This window comes from Xiphophorus hellerii, chromosome 5 (assembly GCF_003331165.1).
Source record: "Xiphophorus hellerii strain 12219 chromosome 5, Xiphophorus_hellerii-4.1, whole genome shotgun sequence".
Taxonomy (NCBI): domain Eukaryota; kingdom Metazoa; phylum Chordata; class Actinopteri; order Cyprinodontiformes; family Poeciliidae; genus Xiphophorus; species Xiphophorus hellerii.
The window spans coordinates 25778439-25794958 of NC_045676.1; the positions used below are offsets into that span (position 1 = coordinate 25778439).

Sequence of the window (16520 nt, forward strand, 5' to 3'; positions counted from 1 at the left end):
CAAATAGCACAAGCAGGAACATCCACATTGTCATTGTTTCCACCTTCAGCATTTAGTCCTGCAGAGACACAGTAAATGCAGATTTTTCATTTCCTATCATTGTTTATTTAATATTCCCATATATGTCATTTGAATGCACGATCTAAGGGTATAACATAAAATAAACAAGCAGACTGACATGGCAACATTTTATCTTATAGTGTTCATCATTTTAAGGTTGCTCTTTTAAGGTTTTAAGAAAAGAAAAGTCAAATTATTAAAGCTCCAACTTGTTTCCTTATCATGATCATCTATGATAGTTTTTACACTGTGATACAAGCACCACTGAAGGTGTTTCACCACAGTTTAGCAATCCTGAAAAGAGATTATTGTACACTTATTTGCAAGATAAATTAAAACCGATACAGTTGAATCCTAAATTCATACCCATTGCAGATTTGTATTTGTTTATTTTCACTCAAGCATTTTTTTTTCTGGCAGGAAAAGAGACAGCTGACTCTATGAGGCTCTCTCCTTCTGGCATGGTGACACACAATGGGATTGAGAAATTCCTTCTCGACCGGGTAAGACGTAGGCATTTTATTTCCGCTTTCTATGCAGTGCTCTAGTCTCTTACCCAGGCGGTGCCGGGGACGTTGCACGGAAATGGGAGGGAGACCGTGACACAGCAAAATAACATTCAGAGTTCCTTTCATTGGAAGTAAAGGTTCAAGCCCAGCTCCTGAAAAATAACCCCACACCATAACAACCCCCACCAAACTTTACACTCAGCACGGTGCAGTCAGACAAGAACTGTTGTCCTGGCAACCGCCAAACCCAGACTGGTCCATGAGACTGCCAGATGGAGAAGCTCAATTAGTCACTCCAGAGAACGCGACTCCACTGCTCTAGAGTCCAGTGGCAGCGTGCTTTACACCACTGTGTCCGACGCTTGGCATTGCAGTTTATGATGTATGGTTTGGATGCAGCTGGTCACCATGGAAACCCAGTCCATGAAGCTCTGTGGATTGTTCTTGAGCTAATCTGAAGGCCACATGAAGCTTGAAGGTGTGTAGTGATTGAGTCTACAGAAAGTTGCTCTTTCCTCTTCGCACTATGTGCTTCACCATCCACTGACCTCGCTCTTTCAGTTTCCTTGGCATAACCACTTTATGGCTGACTTGCTGCCATTTCCAAACACTTCCATTTTCTTCTGATACAATATTTAGCAGCGAGAAAATGTCACGACTGGATTTGTTGCACAGGTGACATCCAATCACAGTTCCACACTGAAATTCACTGAGCTCTTTAGAGCGAGCCATTCTTTCACAGATGTTTGTAAAAACAGTCAACATGCCTACGTGCCTAATTTTATGCACCTGTGGCCTTGAAAAACATGGGAACACCTGATTCTGGTCATTTGGATGGGTGAGCAAATAGTCTTGGCAATATAGTTTAGCACTGAATGGACATGAATCTTGTGGCACCTTAAAACGAAACCACAGTAAGTAAGACTTAAAATAGTTGTATACAGAATTACAGAAGTCTATGTAAAATGCAATTGAAGTATAAGTTAAGACACTTTAAGTAAGTTCTTTTAAGGCATTTAGGACTTCAGCCAGAAGTCTTAGCTGGTAAAAATTCTGCAAGTATTTCATACAAATGGATGTGATTATGATTCAAAATCTGCTGTTTATGATATTTGTTCTGTAATGCTGGTTTACACTGCAGCAATGTAGAGATTTTTTTAACATTTTGAAGTGTGATGGTGAACTATGAGGAAGTGAAATAATATAAATATATCTGATTTGAACCAGCAAACCTTCTTTTTTTTACATATACATTAGTATTAAAGGACATAAATAAATATTTGAACAGCTTTATTGAACATAAGCTTAAACAATAATATGATAATGAATATTTACATGTGGACAATGGATAAATGTTGCAGTTTTTGTTTTTACTGGACTAACTGTTGAACTGCAGTATTATATTGATAATCTTAGTTTTACCAAGGGTAATTTAAAGTGTTTATCATTAATATTATTCTAGTTTAAGGCTACATATTCTCTCATCAAACTTCCATCAGTTTCAACAAAATATTTCCCGAAATTCTGCCTTAAGGAAGTTTAATTATTCTGGAAAATTAGAGCGTAAAAAATGAGTCATACCTGAAGTTATATGAAAGTTTCTAGAAGGATGAATTTCAAAATATTAAAAATGGTTTCTGTGTTTTAGTTAGATTGTTTATTTTCTTTTGGCAGAAAAATCTAAATCATGAAATAGATCAGGATCCAAATAAATTAAAATGAAAAGAGCAAAATACAAAAACACTGAGTAAGTAAAATGAATAAGGCTTCTGCCCACCAGCCCTGGTCTACGCTGCTTTATACATAAAGCAGAAGCAGAAGTTCATAATCTAAACTTATCTGAAAAACATAACACATTTCTTTATTATTGCAAATGTAAACCTCAGTCATGAGTGACAGTCTTCTTCTGTTAATTGTGAGCTGCAACTTCCTTTTACTTGTTCATGTCTTATCTTATCTGCGTCCGCTTCTGCGCTTGAGCTGTTCACACCTTTTTCTTGGTGTCTCACTTCTCTTTAAGTTGATTCGCCTCCAATTATTCTTAGATTGTTTCTTTTCTACAGCCCAAAAATGCAAAACTTAAAAATGTCTTGGATTTTGAAAGACACAAAAATCAACTGATTTTGAGATACACCAACACACTCACATCCCCCCTCCTTCATTACAGAATAAAATTGAATAACCATTTGTGAATGTTTCCTACTCATGACATTTCAACAATTGCAGTCAGAATTTGGTATCCCTAAAGAACACTTTTTTGGTTTTCTCCAAATTTGCCATTTCATTGACTCTATGAGGCTCTCTCCTTCTGGCATGGTGACACACAATGAGATTGAGAAATTTCTTGTCGACCGGGTAAGACGTAGGCATTTTATTTCCGCTTTCTATGCAGTGCTCTAGTCTCTTACCCAGGCGGTGCCGGGGACATTGCACGGAAATGGGAGGGAGACCTTGACACAGCATACATCAAGGATGACTGGCAAGAAGCCATTAATATGGTTAATTCAACCTTTATATGTAATACGCTCAGAGAGACACAGTATAAAATACTACACGGTTTACATATAACACTTTTTATACTGAATAAGATGGATCGCCAGCTCTCTTCCTTATTTAATAAATGTGGAAGAGAGGCTGGAACACATTACCATTATTTCTGGCAATGCAAACTGATTAAACGATTCTGGGGTGCAATTTCTAAAGAGCTGAGTGACGTGTTTCATGTAAAAATAAGCTGTGACCCAGGTCTGTTTCTTCATGGCCTCCCTTCAAAATCAGTCACTCTGACACAATCGCACTTCAAACTTTGTGACAAATAATTGCTTTTGGCTAGAGAATGCATTTTAATTAATTGGATTAAGGCTAAACCACCAACTATCACACAATGGTATAGAGAAATATTTAGGGTCCTCCCTCATGAAAGGATTAGTGCAGTTCTTAAGGGTAATGTGAAACATTTCATTGATATGTGGTCTCCTGTGCTAAACTGTTTACCTAAAGAGCTGACACAACTTGTGATGAGAGGTCAGAATCCTATAAAGTGGAAAGTCTCACCAGGTCTCGACTAATGAACATCCTCCTTTTGTATTTCTATGCATCTTTCTTTGATCACCCAGCTAGATATGATTGTGTTGATGTCTGTTAATGTTTGCCGACCATTGAAGACATGATTTAACGTGAATGTGACATTGTACGGCGGCTTCCTTTTTTTTCTCTGTTTGTTTGTTTTGGTGGTTTTTTGTTTCTGTTCCGTATCCCGTACTCATGTAAGGTGATGGGCAGCACGGTGTACAATTTTCTAGTGTGGAGTGAGAAAAATTAACAAAGGTGCACAAGCTATCACAGCATCATTAACAGCTCTTAAATCTTGAACCAAACGGCATTCATCAGGTTGACTTTTATCTCTTATCTTCTTCACAGGGAAAGTTGGTGTTCTTACAGGTGAATCAGAGCATGGAACAATCACTCCTGCTGTCAATAATGAATTGAAAACATGTGTGATGCCTTGAATTGCTTCAGGTTTTAGTGGATATTGATGTTCATGGGGTCTTAAACCTGATTTTGGGTTGATGTGAATTGGAGCTTGACCTTTAATTAAGCCAACATCATATTTGTGAACAGCCCAAAGATGATCAGGTAATGTGTCAAGTGCTGGATGTGGGCTGCAGAGCTGAGCAAGTGTCAGTCATGAGCTGTCATCAATCACTTCCTTTGAGGGGCGGACAGACAAATCAGCAATTAACTGCTCTCTGTACATTTGTAGAGAGGGGAAGTATTTTATTCCAGGAGAATGGAACATTTAATCAGTTGCTTCATGGGCAGATTAAGCCAGAGGTCCTAGTGACTTCCACTTATCAGCTGGATCTTTAGCCAGAGAGATATGTGGAAATGACTCAGGGACTTGGAAAAAATGTTGTTGGGCATGACTTGGACAATCCAGTAAGAACGTTGTGTTGTGCCGCCAACACGTGTGTCACATGGAATGATGTGGGTGGAGAGCAGATGAACTCGTCGCCGAGCTTATCAGCTGGGTCTGTGGTTGCAGAAAACAAAGGAAACATGTTACTCATTATTAATATTTATTCTATCCATATGTGCATTTGCACTTATTAAAACATTCCCCAAAATAATGCACCCTTACCTTCTTTTGTGGTGCCGGAGCCCCAATACAATATTTGATTGATAGCAGGACCAGTGTCCCAATTATTATTGTCATCAAGACAAAAAGAGACCTTTTGTTAAAACAGCATGTTAAAGATTTCTCAGTGAGTCAGTCACTCTATAAAAAATATCCTGTGATGTTCCTGTTGCAATTCCCAATCGAGCAGAAATAGCTGGAGCCTTGGACTTTGGTTTGTGACCTGAAACTGTTTTCAAGCTCGTCCGAAACTCTGTGATGTTGCTCTGCTGTAGCTAATCCTCCATCTTCTTTATGTATCTACAGTTCTATTTACTCATTTTTGAACAGTGGCTCAGGGTTGCACTTTTTGTTTAAAATGTTGAGAAGCTGATGGTATCTGGCTGTAGATGATAGCTAAGGGATCAGAGGATAATGTACCCATAGCTTCATAGTAATATAAACATATGTTAGGAAATATTAGTAAGTTCTTAAGTAATAAAAAGAGCAGGTATCTTAAACAACATTATCAAGAATTATAATAAGTGTAATCAGTGTTAAAATTTCTCCTCTACTTTGAATTTATATTGGTAATCTTAGTATCAAGACTTTTCTGTTGGGTTACAACTTGTCATATTTTTGATCCATCAGTTTTAACACCATATTTTCTAATGTCCCTCCTTAAAAAACAACACGTTTCATTTTTCTGGTATTTAATGCAACAAATTTGAAGAGACGAGCAAAAAAGTATCCGTACCTGAGATGTATAAAGTCCATCTGTATTGGTGAAGGCCGACACGGAAATTCTTTAATGAAAGGGTAGAGAAAACTGCTAAGAAATGATAAAGATCGATCTTTGTCTTTAAATGTTTTATTTAAAGCGTCTGACTCTGGGAGTCAGAGAAGCAGAGCCCCAAAATGAAGTTGTACATAAACCTTAATATGCTTCACAGTTAGTCACATCCTGTCTTTACACACGCACGTATAGGAAATGACATACCAAAGGGGAAATATTCAGCCCCTTTTAGAAACAGAAAATAAGACTCGATGCATAGAAGTACACATAAGCGGAAACCTGCTTGCTCTGTGGTTTTCACCCACGTGATCTGATCTATCAAGTGCTCCTGCTTGATGTGCTGTGTTAAAACACTGTTTGTATGCATAAACCTGCAAAGGAAATGAAACAGACACATCTATAAAAAATAAGAGTGCAGACATGTTTTACATAAAAAAGGCCTGTAAAGGTGAATATTTACTTTTATGTTTGAAACAATAGTCCGTTGTTATCATATCAGACATAAGTGTGAAAAACTAAAATTCGGCACAGTGCTGCTTGTATTTATTGGGACATTTCATCACAAACCTGACTTGGTGAGAGCACAGTTTAAACTGGAATGTGGTTTTCTTGTGCTCTTCAGTTTGTAGACAACCTGGCATGGAAGGAAATTATTCCAAGATCTTTTCTGTATGTCTGTTACCTTAAAAACCTCATACGGAGGGATCAGGACCTCGTTTTCCGATTCAAACATAGAGAACTTTGAGATGCGTGCTCCAAAGCAGGTGGTAATCTCAAAACATGATTGGTCGCCAAAATGAGGAGAAGGATAACCACCTTCTGAGCTGGAGGAAAAGCCACCAAAGCGAATCTCTCTGTTGATCTCTGTTTCAAATTTGCAGTTGGTTCTCCGATAAGTGGTGACACACTGTGGTGCATTGCGCTTAAGGGAGCGTAGGGCCATGGTGAGGTAGAAGTGTAGTGCATGATATTGAAATTTGGTCGTGTACCCAGATTTTTGTGTTCGGACTGCCTTATTGAACTCAACGTATAGTGATGGTTTTTCCAGGGTATAAGCATGAATAGCCATGATTTGTTCTTTCTTCAGCCATGAGGTGCTTGCCCATTTATTGTTGTAGTATTTTTGTGCTGCATTCCAAGCCTCTCTAAATGTACCCCTTTTCTCTGTATTTAGCCAACTGGCCACTTTTCTTTCCATCTGATTTTCGCAGTAGTTGTACATGTCGTCAACAGAGTTTGGAGCTAAATCCAGTGGGAATGAGCAAATCTAAACAGAAAACAAAGGAAACATGTTACTCATTATTCATATTTATTCTATCCATATGTGCATTTGCACTTATTAAAACATTCCCCAAAATAATGCACCCTAACCTTCTTTTGTGGTGCCGGAGCTCCAATGCAACATCCAAATGATAGCAGAACCACTGTCGAAACTGCTAGCATTGCCATCTTGTGTCAGCAGACAACTAGAAAGCATGACAAAAAAAAAGAACTTCTTGTTTAACAACATGTTAAAGATTTCTCTATGTATCAGTCAGTCTTAGTAAGAAATAAAAAAATGAGCAGAAATAGCTGGAGCCTGGGACTTTGGTTTGTGAGCTGAAACTGTTTTCAAGCTCCTCCAAAACTCTGTGAAAGTTGCTCTGCTGTAGCTAATCCTCCATCTTCTTTCTATAGATGATCTTCCCATATCTGAACTAAGATTCTGTTAAGACCAGCATATATAGAGTTATAATAATCCAAGCAAAAGATTTGACTTACTTTCAAAAAGTCCTTTGTTTGAATGCAGGACCTCAGTTAACTAATGCTTTTTGGCTGGGAAAAAGCTCTTCTTTTTGTTTTTGATCATATTAAGAAGAACTGTCAGAGACCATGCCACGGTTTTTGTTTATGGATTGAGTATGAATTTTAAAATCTACAGTTCACTTTACTTATTTTTGAACAGTGGCTGAGGGTTGCACTTTTTGTTTAAAATTTTCAAAAGTTGATGGTGGCTGGCTGTAGCTGATAGCTAAGGGGTCAGAGGATAATGTACCCATAGATTCATAGTACCATAAAGATTTGCATTAGGAAATCTTAATAGGTTTATAAGTAGAAAAAATAAAAAAGAGCAGGTATGAACAGACACAAACATCTTAAACAATATTTTCAAGAATTATGCTATCTGTAATTATGTTAAAATTTCTCCTCTACTTCAATTTACCAAACTGGTACAAGACTTCTTCTATTGGGTTACAACTTTTCATCATATTCTTGATCCATCAGTTTTAACACCGTATTTCCTAATATCCTTCCTTTAAAAAAAACACATTTATTTATTCTGGTATTTAATGCAACACATTTGAAGAAACCAACAAAAACATCTGTACCTGAGATGTAGAAAATGCTTCTGTATGGATGAAGGACCCCTGAAAACAATTGTTTTTGCCAAAACACAAATCAAAGCTTAAAAAGAATGTTAAAAAGTCATCAAAAATAAGAAAAAGTACAAAATTCAAAAGTTTTGAAGGACTAAACTCAAGAAATTCTCTTCTCTCGGTATCATTTAGGGTTTTATACAGAAAAAGAAGGAGGAGTTCTCAGGCTAACCATCAAACACAGAAGAAATTTGCAACGGGAACATTCCCTGGACAAAGGGAGTAGTTTTCCCTTTGCAAATTTCAGTATCACTATCTTTAACTGGCAGGTTGAAACGTTTGGAGGTTGTGGCTTCTTTCTAGATGCTAATTTTAACTCATTGCTTGGCCTCCTAACTATGTCATTGACTGCAACGTGTAGAAGTCATGCACGTCAAAGTCCCCGTCTGTCTCTAACTCTAATTCAGAGCTATACCTGCACATTGACCAGAGCCGACATGTTCCAGCGCCACACTCAACGGATGTCACTGCTGCTTTTCAACCATTAGGCCTGAATTGTTACTGTTGGATTTTAACTAGTTACATTGTTGAAGTTATAGCACATGCATTACTAGTGATTTACCATACAGCTCCATGTAAGAGACCAATAATCTGTTAGGAAGCTGGAAGCATGTTAACATGTTCGTTAAAATCCAGCCGTTTGGTCGGAAGCGAACCAAATCCGTATATTTCAGAGGAAAGTTCAATTGGCAAGAGCCACTATAGTGCTCGTGTTAAAATTCATTGTGCTTCACTGGTGGACAATGCCCCGTCTGTGGGGACAGACGTCCAGCCTAAACGTTCGTGGTACGTAGGCTGTTTACTGAACACTTCCATTCCTCTGAAAGCCTCAACAGATGTCTTCTCAAGAGGTTGAAGGTGCATGACCACTAGAGGGAAGTTCAAATGGTGTATGCTTGTCAATCTTTAACAGCCGATCAATAGAACGTGCCACATCATACTTTATGTTTCTTGTCTTCCCATGAGCTTCTGCTTTCCTAAAGACTTGTACGTGTCATGAACAAGGAGTTTGGTTTTGAAACATTGATGATGAGTTCAGCATCTGGCTGTTTTGGTGCTTCGCCTGCCCATGTTGGGGCATGGGTAGGATGGAAAAGGGCCAGAGGGATGTGGGATTGGTAAGCCTGGATGGACTATAGGTACAGGGTTTGGAGGCTGGGGGTACCTGCTGGCATCCTCGTAGTGGCTGAGGTCCTGGCAGCTGGTCTCCCTCCTGGCACCTTTGGGGATCTCTGTGAGGTTTCTGGCCTCAGTCAGTATGGTATATATGTGGGCATGTGTGGGACCAACACCCGTTAAATGTGCGTCCCGTATTGAACCGATACATAACTGTCCGATAGAAACGCCTATCATACACACGTCAGCACTAAGTTTAACGATAATGACCAAAATAAAACACAGGAAATATTAAGGTCAGCTAAATTGTCGTGGCGGGAGCTAAAGGACCCCAGAACGCTACGGACCAACGCTGAACATCACCGTTGCCTAGAGACGGACACTAAGCAGCCGCGGTGAGCTGCTATCAACCTGCGTCTTTTTCAAACGTCCTCGACCCGATTCCATGTCCTTAGAAGCAAAAACGCTTTTAAAAATACAGACGTGAGTGAAAAGACGCGCATTATAAGCTGAATAATTTAAGAGAGGATGGATACTGTGGACATCGAAAGACAAAAAAAAAAGTGTCCGTCGTGGCGCAGTGTGCTGCTGTATGTCAGAACCTAAAGAACCAGAAATCAGCGTCTCTTCATCCTCAATCATCTCCTGAGGCTGATATGGTACAAAACATTTAGTTATGATTGATTAAGTTTCTTATTGTGAATTTAGCTGACTATTGTGGTTTGATTCTTTGCTTAGGATGTTGAGTTGGGGTGATATTTAATAAATAATAGCATTAGCCAAAATAAGTGGTCATTTAAAGAACAAATCATACGAATAGATTAACGGTAAATACATAAATATTTCCTACGTTACATTACTTTCTGTGTGTTTTATTCAGAAATGTTGATATATTTTATGAATAATTGTTCAGTGGTCATTTAATGTATTACTTCACTAATATTTTATTAATGTGGTTTACCAGTTTGGATAATCTGACTTAATATCAATGAAGAAAAAACATGCTAAGCAAAAATACAACAAACCTGCAGTCCAGGGCCGGTTCTAGATGGGGGCTAAGAGGGGTTCTAAAGAAATTATACTAAATAAATGTCTTTTTTTAAATATTCTGTGGTAGATATTTTTTCTTCACAATTTTCTTTTTAAGGTATTATTAAAAATACATTAAAATTATTTTTAATAAAAATTTATTTCATGAATTAAAAATTATGGTACTGCTCTCTTAACTGCTGTATGGAGATAGGATCACACTTTCCATCTAATAAACCTGCAACCTGAATCTCTGGAGACACAAGTGGCTCTTTGTTCACATTATTAAATGATGAAATATTGCTGTGTTTTTGTTTAATTCTTTTTTTAAGTGTCTCCATAAAAACACTGTCTGCACGGGCCTGCCGGAAAAGACAAGTGTTTTGTTGTTGACTTAGCTAACAACAACGCAGCTAGTGGCTTCTAGAAGCCACTAGCTGCGTTCTTGTTAGCTGTGCAGGAGGCTCCACTTATTCTGCTTTTGGGTCTGATTCAGGGTCGAAGATGTACGGTTGTCTAACTGTGCACCTGGTGGCAGCCATTTTGGCGCGAGTGTAAACGTTGAGTTTTGGGCATGGCCAGCAGCAGCTTATTTGGATTTAAAGTGACAGAGACCCTAAAACAGAGACAGAAGGACAAAACAAATTATGGTGAAAATGAGCCAAAATCCCTCCACAGGTAATGCAGATATGGAATGCAATTGGTTGCGCTCTTTGTCATAAACACAGTTCAAATTAATTGTGAGTTTGTAAGTGATTTTACATGAACTAGTTTGTTTCTGGACGTCAGTGACTGTAAAAACTTGATACGGAGGAATCACCACTTAATTATTTCCTTTAAGGACGGAGTATTTAGTTATGTTTGCTCCAAAGCAAGAGTATATCTCAAAACATGAAACATTTCCATTAAAATCCCACTCATCAGAGCCTAAAATGAAGGTGCTGAACCGAACCTGACCAGCGGAAATGTTGAGCTCCAAAACGGTTTCGGTTCTGTAGTTCGTACTCAAACACATCACCTGATTTTGTTTTAAAATTAGAATCGCCTCACTTAGAGAGGAATAAAGGGAGATGGGTTCGATAGCGGCCCTTTGCTTGTTCCAACGTATTGTGAACTGAAAACTTGCACAGACCAAATTCTGATGGGGTTAAACATGTACAACCACAAAACAAGAAAAATACCTTAAAACCTTTCAGGCTCAATCGTCCAACAGTCCACAAACAAGCTGCTCTAAACTAAAACAATATAAATTCAGTCAGACATATTTGTGGTGTGGCAACCAGATTTATTTGTACCAAATGATGCAAAGAGTCATTTTACAGGAGGATGTGAAGGATAGTAGTTATGAAATGTATACAGATACTTTCAGTTTGCAGTCAAATGTGCTCATTTGGCATAGTTTTTTTCTTCTTTTTCTTTTTTTTTTTTTTTTACATTTTTAAACATCAGTTAAAAGCAAAAATACATCCAAAGCTATGTTTGACCTGATTTCATTAAATGGTCTTTATGTTTATGATGGTGAAACTATGCGTGTTTTAGCTTTTATCCGAATTTTAAAATGTTTTGTTTTTTTTGATAATATAGTAGCAATTAAACAGAAATACATGTCAAAATAAATCTAATCTGCTCCTAAGTGTCACTAAAATTGGAAATAATTTTTAAAGATTTATTTGGATCAGTTATCCTTGAAAAGTGCACAGTTTAGGTTGGACAGAACCTTTTCTGTGCTCTTCAGTGTCAACACAACGTTACATGGAAGCTCCTTGTTCTCAGATCTCTGCTTTACGTCTGTAACTTTAAAGATTTCATATGGAGGAACCAGGACTTCTCCCTCTGATTCTCCAAACTTGGAGTACAGTGAGACATCTGCTCCTAAGCAGGTGTAAATCTTGAAACAGGTCTCGTCGCCAAATTTTTCTTTGCGGGGATACTTTCCCATCGAGCTCGAGGTGAAAGCACCAAAGCGGATTTCTTCGCCGAGATCGCCCAGCTTGAATTTTCTGTTGACCCTCCGGTAACCGGTAAGGCATCTTTCTTTCTTTGGCTTACGAGCTCTGAGAGCTCTGAGAGCGCCCGTCAGGAAGAAGTGCAGTGAGTGATACTGAAACGTGCTCGTGTACTGAGCCCTCTGCGTTCGCACCGCCTTGTTGAATTCAGTGAATATTTCTGGTTTGTCCAGAGTGTAAGCATAGACGGCCATTTTTTGTTCTTTCTCCAGAACTTGGGATTTTTTCTTCCCAGACCTGGGCTTCCATTTCTTATTGTACTCTGTCGCCGCTTCGTCCCAAGCCAGCCTAAAATTTTCACTCATATTTTTCTCTCTAGCCAAAAGCTCTGTCATTACTTTGGCTGCCATCTCTTCCTCGCAGCCTTCGTACATGTCATCGACAGAGTTTTCAGCCATGTCCAATGGGAGTGGAGTATCAGTCTGGGATCTGTAAATCTGCCAGAAGACAACAAGACAGATGTTAAACATTTCTAACATTTTCTTGAACTTTATGTCTGAATCAAAAAACTCACAAATCTCCTGTTTGTCTCATTTTAAATTACCTTTGCAGTTGAGACAGACTCTCCAAACAGCACAAGCAGGAACATCCACATTGTCATTGTTTCCACCTTCAGCATTTAGTCCTGCAGAGACACAGTAAATGCAGATTTTTCATTTCCTATCATTGTTTGTTATTTACTATTCCCATATATGTCATTTGAATGCACGATCTAAGGGTATAACATAAAATAAACAAGCAGACTGACATGGCAACGTTTTATCTTATAGTGTTCATATTATGAACACTATAAATAAGTGTAAAACTGGGCTTGGTCAGAACCACGGCAGATGATTCTGACCGCCATAAGGTTTCAAGATGGCGGCGCGCGTAGACGCAGCGGCTTTGTGCTCACCGACTCGAAGTTTGTCTTTTCCACTTTGCTCGGTTAAAAACACCTACAACCGACAAAATTTACTGGCTATTGGTCAAGCAATCGGGGGAAGTCTGTCACGGGAGCTTTTCCGTGTCCACAACATTCCGGTCGATATTGCACGGACACCGGGCTCTCCCTGGATTACAATCCCAGTATCTACGACAGGGCGACGGCGCAGAGATCGTAAACAAAAGAGGGGGTGTCGCAGCGGCGTGTTAGCGAGGCTCAGGAAACAGCCACACAAACCACCGCTACCAAGCATTTTTCTCACCAACATGAGGTCTCTCGTTAACAAACTGGACGAATGGAAGCTGTGGATTGCAACTGACAACCTTATCGGGGAATGCTGCATTCTGTTGATCTTCACACTATTAAAAAAGAGAGGTAATTTAATGCTAGCTTTGGATAAAAAGTTTTGGCTCTTTCCTCTTTTCTCTCCCGAGTCCCTGGCGAGTGACGCTCTTCGTGGGCGACGTGTAGCGACCGCGTGCTGCTAAAACGAAACAACAACAAAGCGTGTTGACGTCACAGATCACAGAGTTTAATCTCATACAAAGCAATCGACAACAAAGCTGCAGAGGAACAGAGATATGCATTTTCTCATAAAAAATAAAGACACACAAGGGGGAAGACAGACAAACACAAAACAAATACAAAAAGGCAAAAAAATAGCGGCCGCGCTCTCTCTCTCTGGATTTTTTCCTAACACGGAGTTTTAAACTAAAGAGGTGTTTCCCTATTTAATATATGCAGTCAAGGCGTTCCGTTCTTTGACCAATTAGAAACTCCCTCAGCCCTCAGAGAACTTGAAAAAACTCCCCTCATTGTGGCAAAGGTGTCTGTTTTTTGTCCAAGCAACAGGGCGGACCACTCCGTGCTCATCTCCGTCTGATACGGGCAGATCCCTGACGCCAAACGTCCTAAGATGAGATTTCACAGACACCTCCGAAGTCCCCACTCCCATTGGAATGTAAATTTTATTGCTTTGTGTGTGGGGGAGGCAAAGGGCCCTGCTTTGTCTGCTTACCGCATCTCAGACGAAACCTGTTCCAAATAAAAGTATTGTATATAACTGTTACACATGTCGTCGATTAACTGTATTAAGCACCAAAAAAATAATCATTTTTCTTAACAACACCCTGGCCATGGTCTCTTCCAGCTGCTGCCATCAGGCAAGAGATACAGAGCAATAAAAACCAGGACAAATCGCCTAAAAAACAGTTTTTACCCGATGGCAATCATGGCACTAAATTCAAAGGTATAAGAACTTCTGCTCTTGACACCACTTTATAAAAAATGTAATTCTGTTGCGACACCTCCAGGCGCTGCAACCATCTTCTGATGTCTATTTATTTCTCATTTTGTACTATTTATTTTTTTATCTTTGTATATTATGTATATACACATAACCTGCATCTTAACTCGAGTCGAGCAAATCTCAATCTCGTTGTAATCTGTTGATGACAATGACAAATAAATCTTATCTTATCTTATCTTACAGTTGAATCCTAAATTCATACCCATTGCAGATTTGTATTTGTTTATTTTCACTCAAGCATTTTTTTCTTTCTGGCAGGAAAAGAGACAAAACAATGAAACAATTTAAAAAGAGAATCAGCAATGTAAAAATAAATATTTTAAGAAATAAAATTGAAAATTATGTATATCTTAATAATAAAAACAATCTATAATTTAATTTTTAGGACTAGGAATTAGGATTTTACCTGGGTTTTTTTGAAGAGTTTCTGAGCAAATTAGGAATAAGATGGATAAAAAGGAAGGATGGGCAGGGGATTTCTTTCCTTTAAATCAAATAAATGACATGGATATTAAACAGAGGTCAAAATACAAGTGAAGACAAATTTTAAAGACAAGACTTTAAAATGTTTGACTGGGCAAACCCCTAGACATTTAGGACTTCAGCCAGAGGTCTTAGCTGGTAAAAAGTCTGCAAATATTTCATGCAAATGGATGTGATTATGATTCAAAATCTGCTGTTTATGATATTTGCTCTGTAATGTTGGCTTACACTGCAGCAATGTAGAGTTTTGCAGCAACTTAGTCTTTTTTTTTTTTTTTTTTTTTTTTACATTTTAAAGTGTGATGGTGAACTACAAGGAAGTGAAATAATGTAAATATATCTGATTTGAACCAGCAAACCATTTTTTTACATATACATTAGTATTAAAGGACATAAATAAATATTTGAACAGTTTTATTGAACTTAAGCTTAAACAATAATATGATAATGAATATTTACATGTGTACAATGGATAAATTTTACTGAGTTTTTGTTTTTACTGGACTAACTGTTGAACTGCAGTATTATATTGATAATCTTAGTTTTACCAAGAGTAATTTAAAGTTTTTATCATTAATATTATTCTTGTTTAAGAATACATCTTCTCTCATCAAAGGCTTGTTCCACCAGTTTCAACATCATATTTCCCGAAATTCTGCCTTATGGAAGTTTAATTATTCTGGAAAGTTAGACCGTAAAAAATGAGTCATACCTGAAGTTATATGAAGAGCTTCTGGAAGGATGAATTTCAAAATATCAAAAATGGTTTCTGTGTTTTTAGTTAGATTGTTTATTTTCTTTTGGCAGAAAAATCTAAATCATGAAATAGATCAGGATCCAAAGAAATTAAAGTGAAAAGAGCAAAATACAAAAACACTGAGTAAGTAAAATGAATAAGGCTTCTGCCCACCAGCCCTGGTTTACGCTGCTTTATACAAAAGGCAGAAGCAGAAGTTCATAAGCTAACCTATCAACAAATAAAAACATATCTAAATTTATCTGCAAAACAGAACACTTTTTTTTATTATTGCAAATGTAAAATCTCATGAGTCACAGTCATTTTCTGTTAATTGTGAGCTGCAGCTTCCTTTTACTTGTGTTCATGTCTTATCTTATCTGCTTCTGTGCTTGAGCTGTTCACACCTTATTCTTGGTGTCTCATTTCTCTTTAAGTTGATTTGCCTCCACTATTCTTTGTTTTTAATAGTTTTTTTCCCTTAAGCCCTAATATGCAAAACTTTAAAAGACACAGAAGACACACAAAACCAACTGAATTTGAGATACAAAATCACCAACATATAAACACTAAACATAAAACTTTTTTTTTAAAAGAACACTTGAAATGGATTTTCAGTTTTGACAGGGGCAATTTGAACCCTGTAGAAATAACCAAGTTTTTATTCAGCTCTATGCGACACTAACTGACTAAATACCTCAAAAACCATCAAATGATTCTTAGAGACGATGAGCAGGGAGTTCAGGAGAATCTCAGCAGATATTTAGACGATCCAATTCAGATATTCTGTTATTAATTTAAGACCAAATCCAATGATAAAACAGCTTCATCAATATAAGTCCTGGAAAAGGACAAGCTGTGATTGGGTTATGAAGAAAATGTGGACAGAAGTTCATAAGCTAACCTATCAACAGATAAAAAAACAACTAAACTTATCTGCAGAAGAACACATTTCTTTATTATTGCAAATGTAAACCTAAAAGCTCATGAGTCACAGTCTTTTTCTGTTAATTGTGA

At 37.8% G+C, this 16520-nt stretch overlaps 2 protein-coding genes across 2 annotated transcripts; both read right to left on the reverse strand.

Annotated features, from left to right (window-relative positions):
• Positions 1-5944: 5944 nt before the first annotated feature.
• LOC116719332 (ecto-ADP-ribosyltransferase 5-like) lies at positions 5945-7908 on the reverse strand. The gene is made up of 3 exons (XM_032561823.1): positions 7852-7908; positions 6854-6948; positions 5945-6749 (listed from the first exon to the last, which is right to left on the reverse strand). Exons 2-3 carry the CDS (start codon positions 6929-6931, stop codon positions 6042-6044), a joined length of 786 nt encoding a protein of 261 aa, XP_032417714.1. The 5' UTR covers positions 6932-6948; positions 7852-7908; the 3' UTR covers positions 5945-6041.
• A 3741-nt stretch (positions 7909-11649) lies between these two features.
• LOC116719539 (NAD(P)(+)--arginine ADP-ribosyltransferase 1-like) lies at positions 11650-15931 on the reverse strand. The gene is made up of 3 exons (XM_032562076.1): positions 15480-15931; positions 12595-12675; positions 11650-12487 (listed from the first exon to the last, which is right to left on the reverse strand). The coding sequence occupies exons 2-3, from the start codon at positions 12667-12669 to the stop codon at positions 11720-11722; spliced, it is 843 nt and encodes a 280-aa protein (XP_032417967.1). The 5' UTR covers positions 12670-12675; positions 15480-15931; the 3' UTR covers positions 11650-11719.
• Between the last annotated feature and the right edge of the window lie 589 nt (positions 15932-16520).

What these genes read in the sequence shown, in the direction of transcription:
- LOC116719332 (XM_032561823.1), bottom strand. Translation starts at nt 6,931, where the DNA reads ATGGCAATGCTAGCAGTTTCGACAGTGGTTCTGCTATCATTTGGATGT. An exon ending in CTCCGGCACCACAAAAGAAG is followed by an intron (nt 6,750 to 6,853) that starts GTTAGGGTGCAT and finishes TTTTCTGTTTAG; the next exon opens with ATTTGCTCATTCCCACTGGA.
- LOC116719539 (XM_032562076.1), bottom strand. Translation starts at nt 12,669, where the DNA reads ATGCTGAAGGTGGAAACAATGACAATGTGGATGTTCCTGCTTGTGCTG. An exon ending in AGTCTGTCTCAACTGCAAAG is followed by an intron (nt 12,488 to 12,594) that starts GTAATTTAAAAT and finishes GTCTTCTGGCAG; the next exon opens with ATTTACAGATCCCAGACTGA.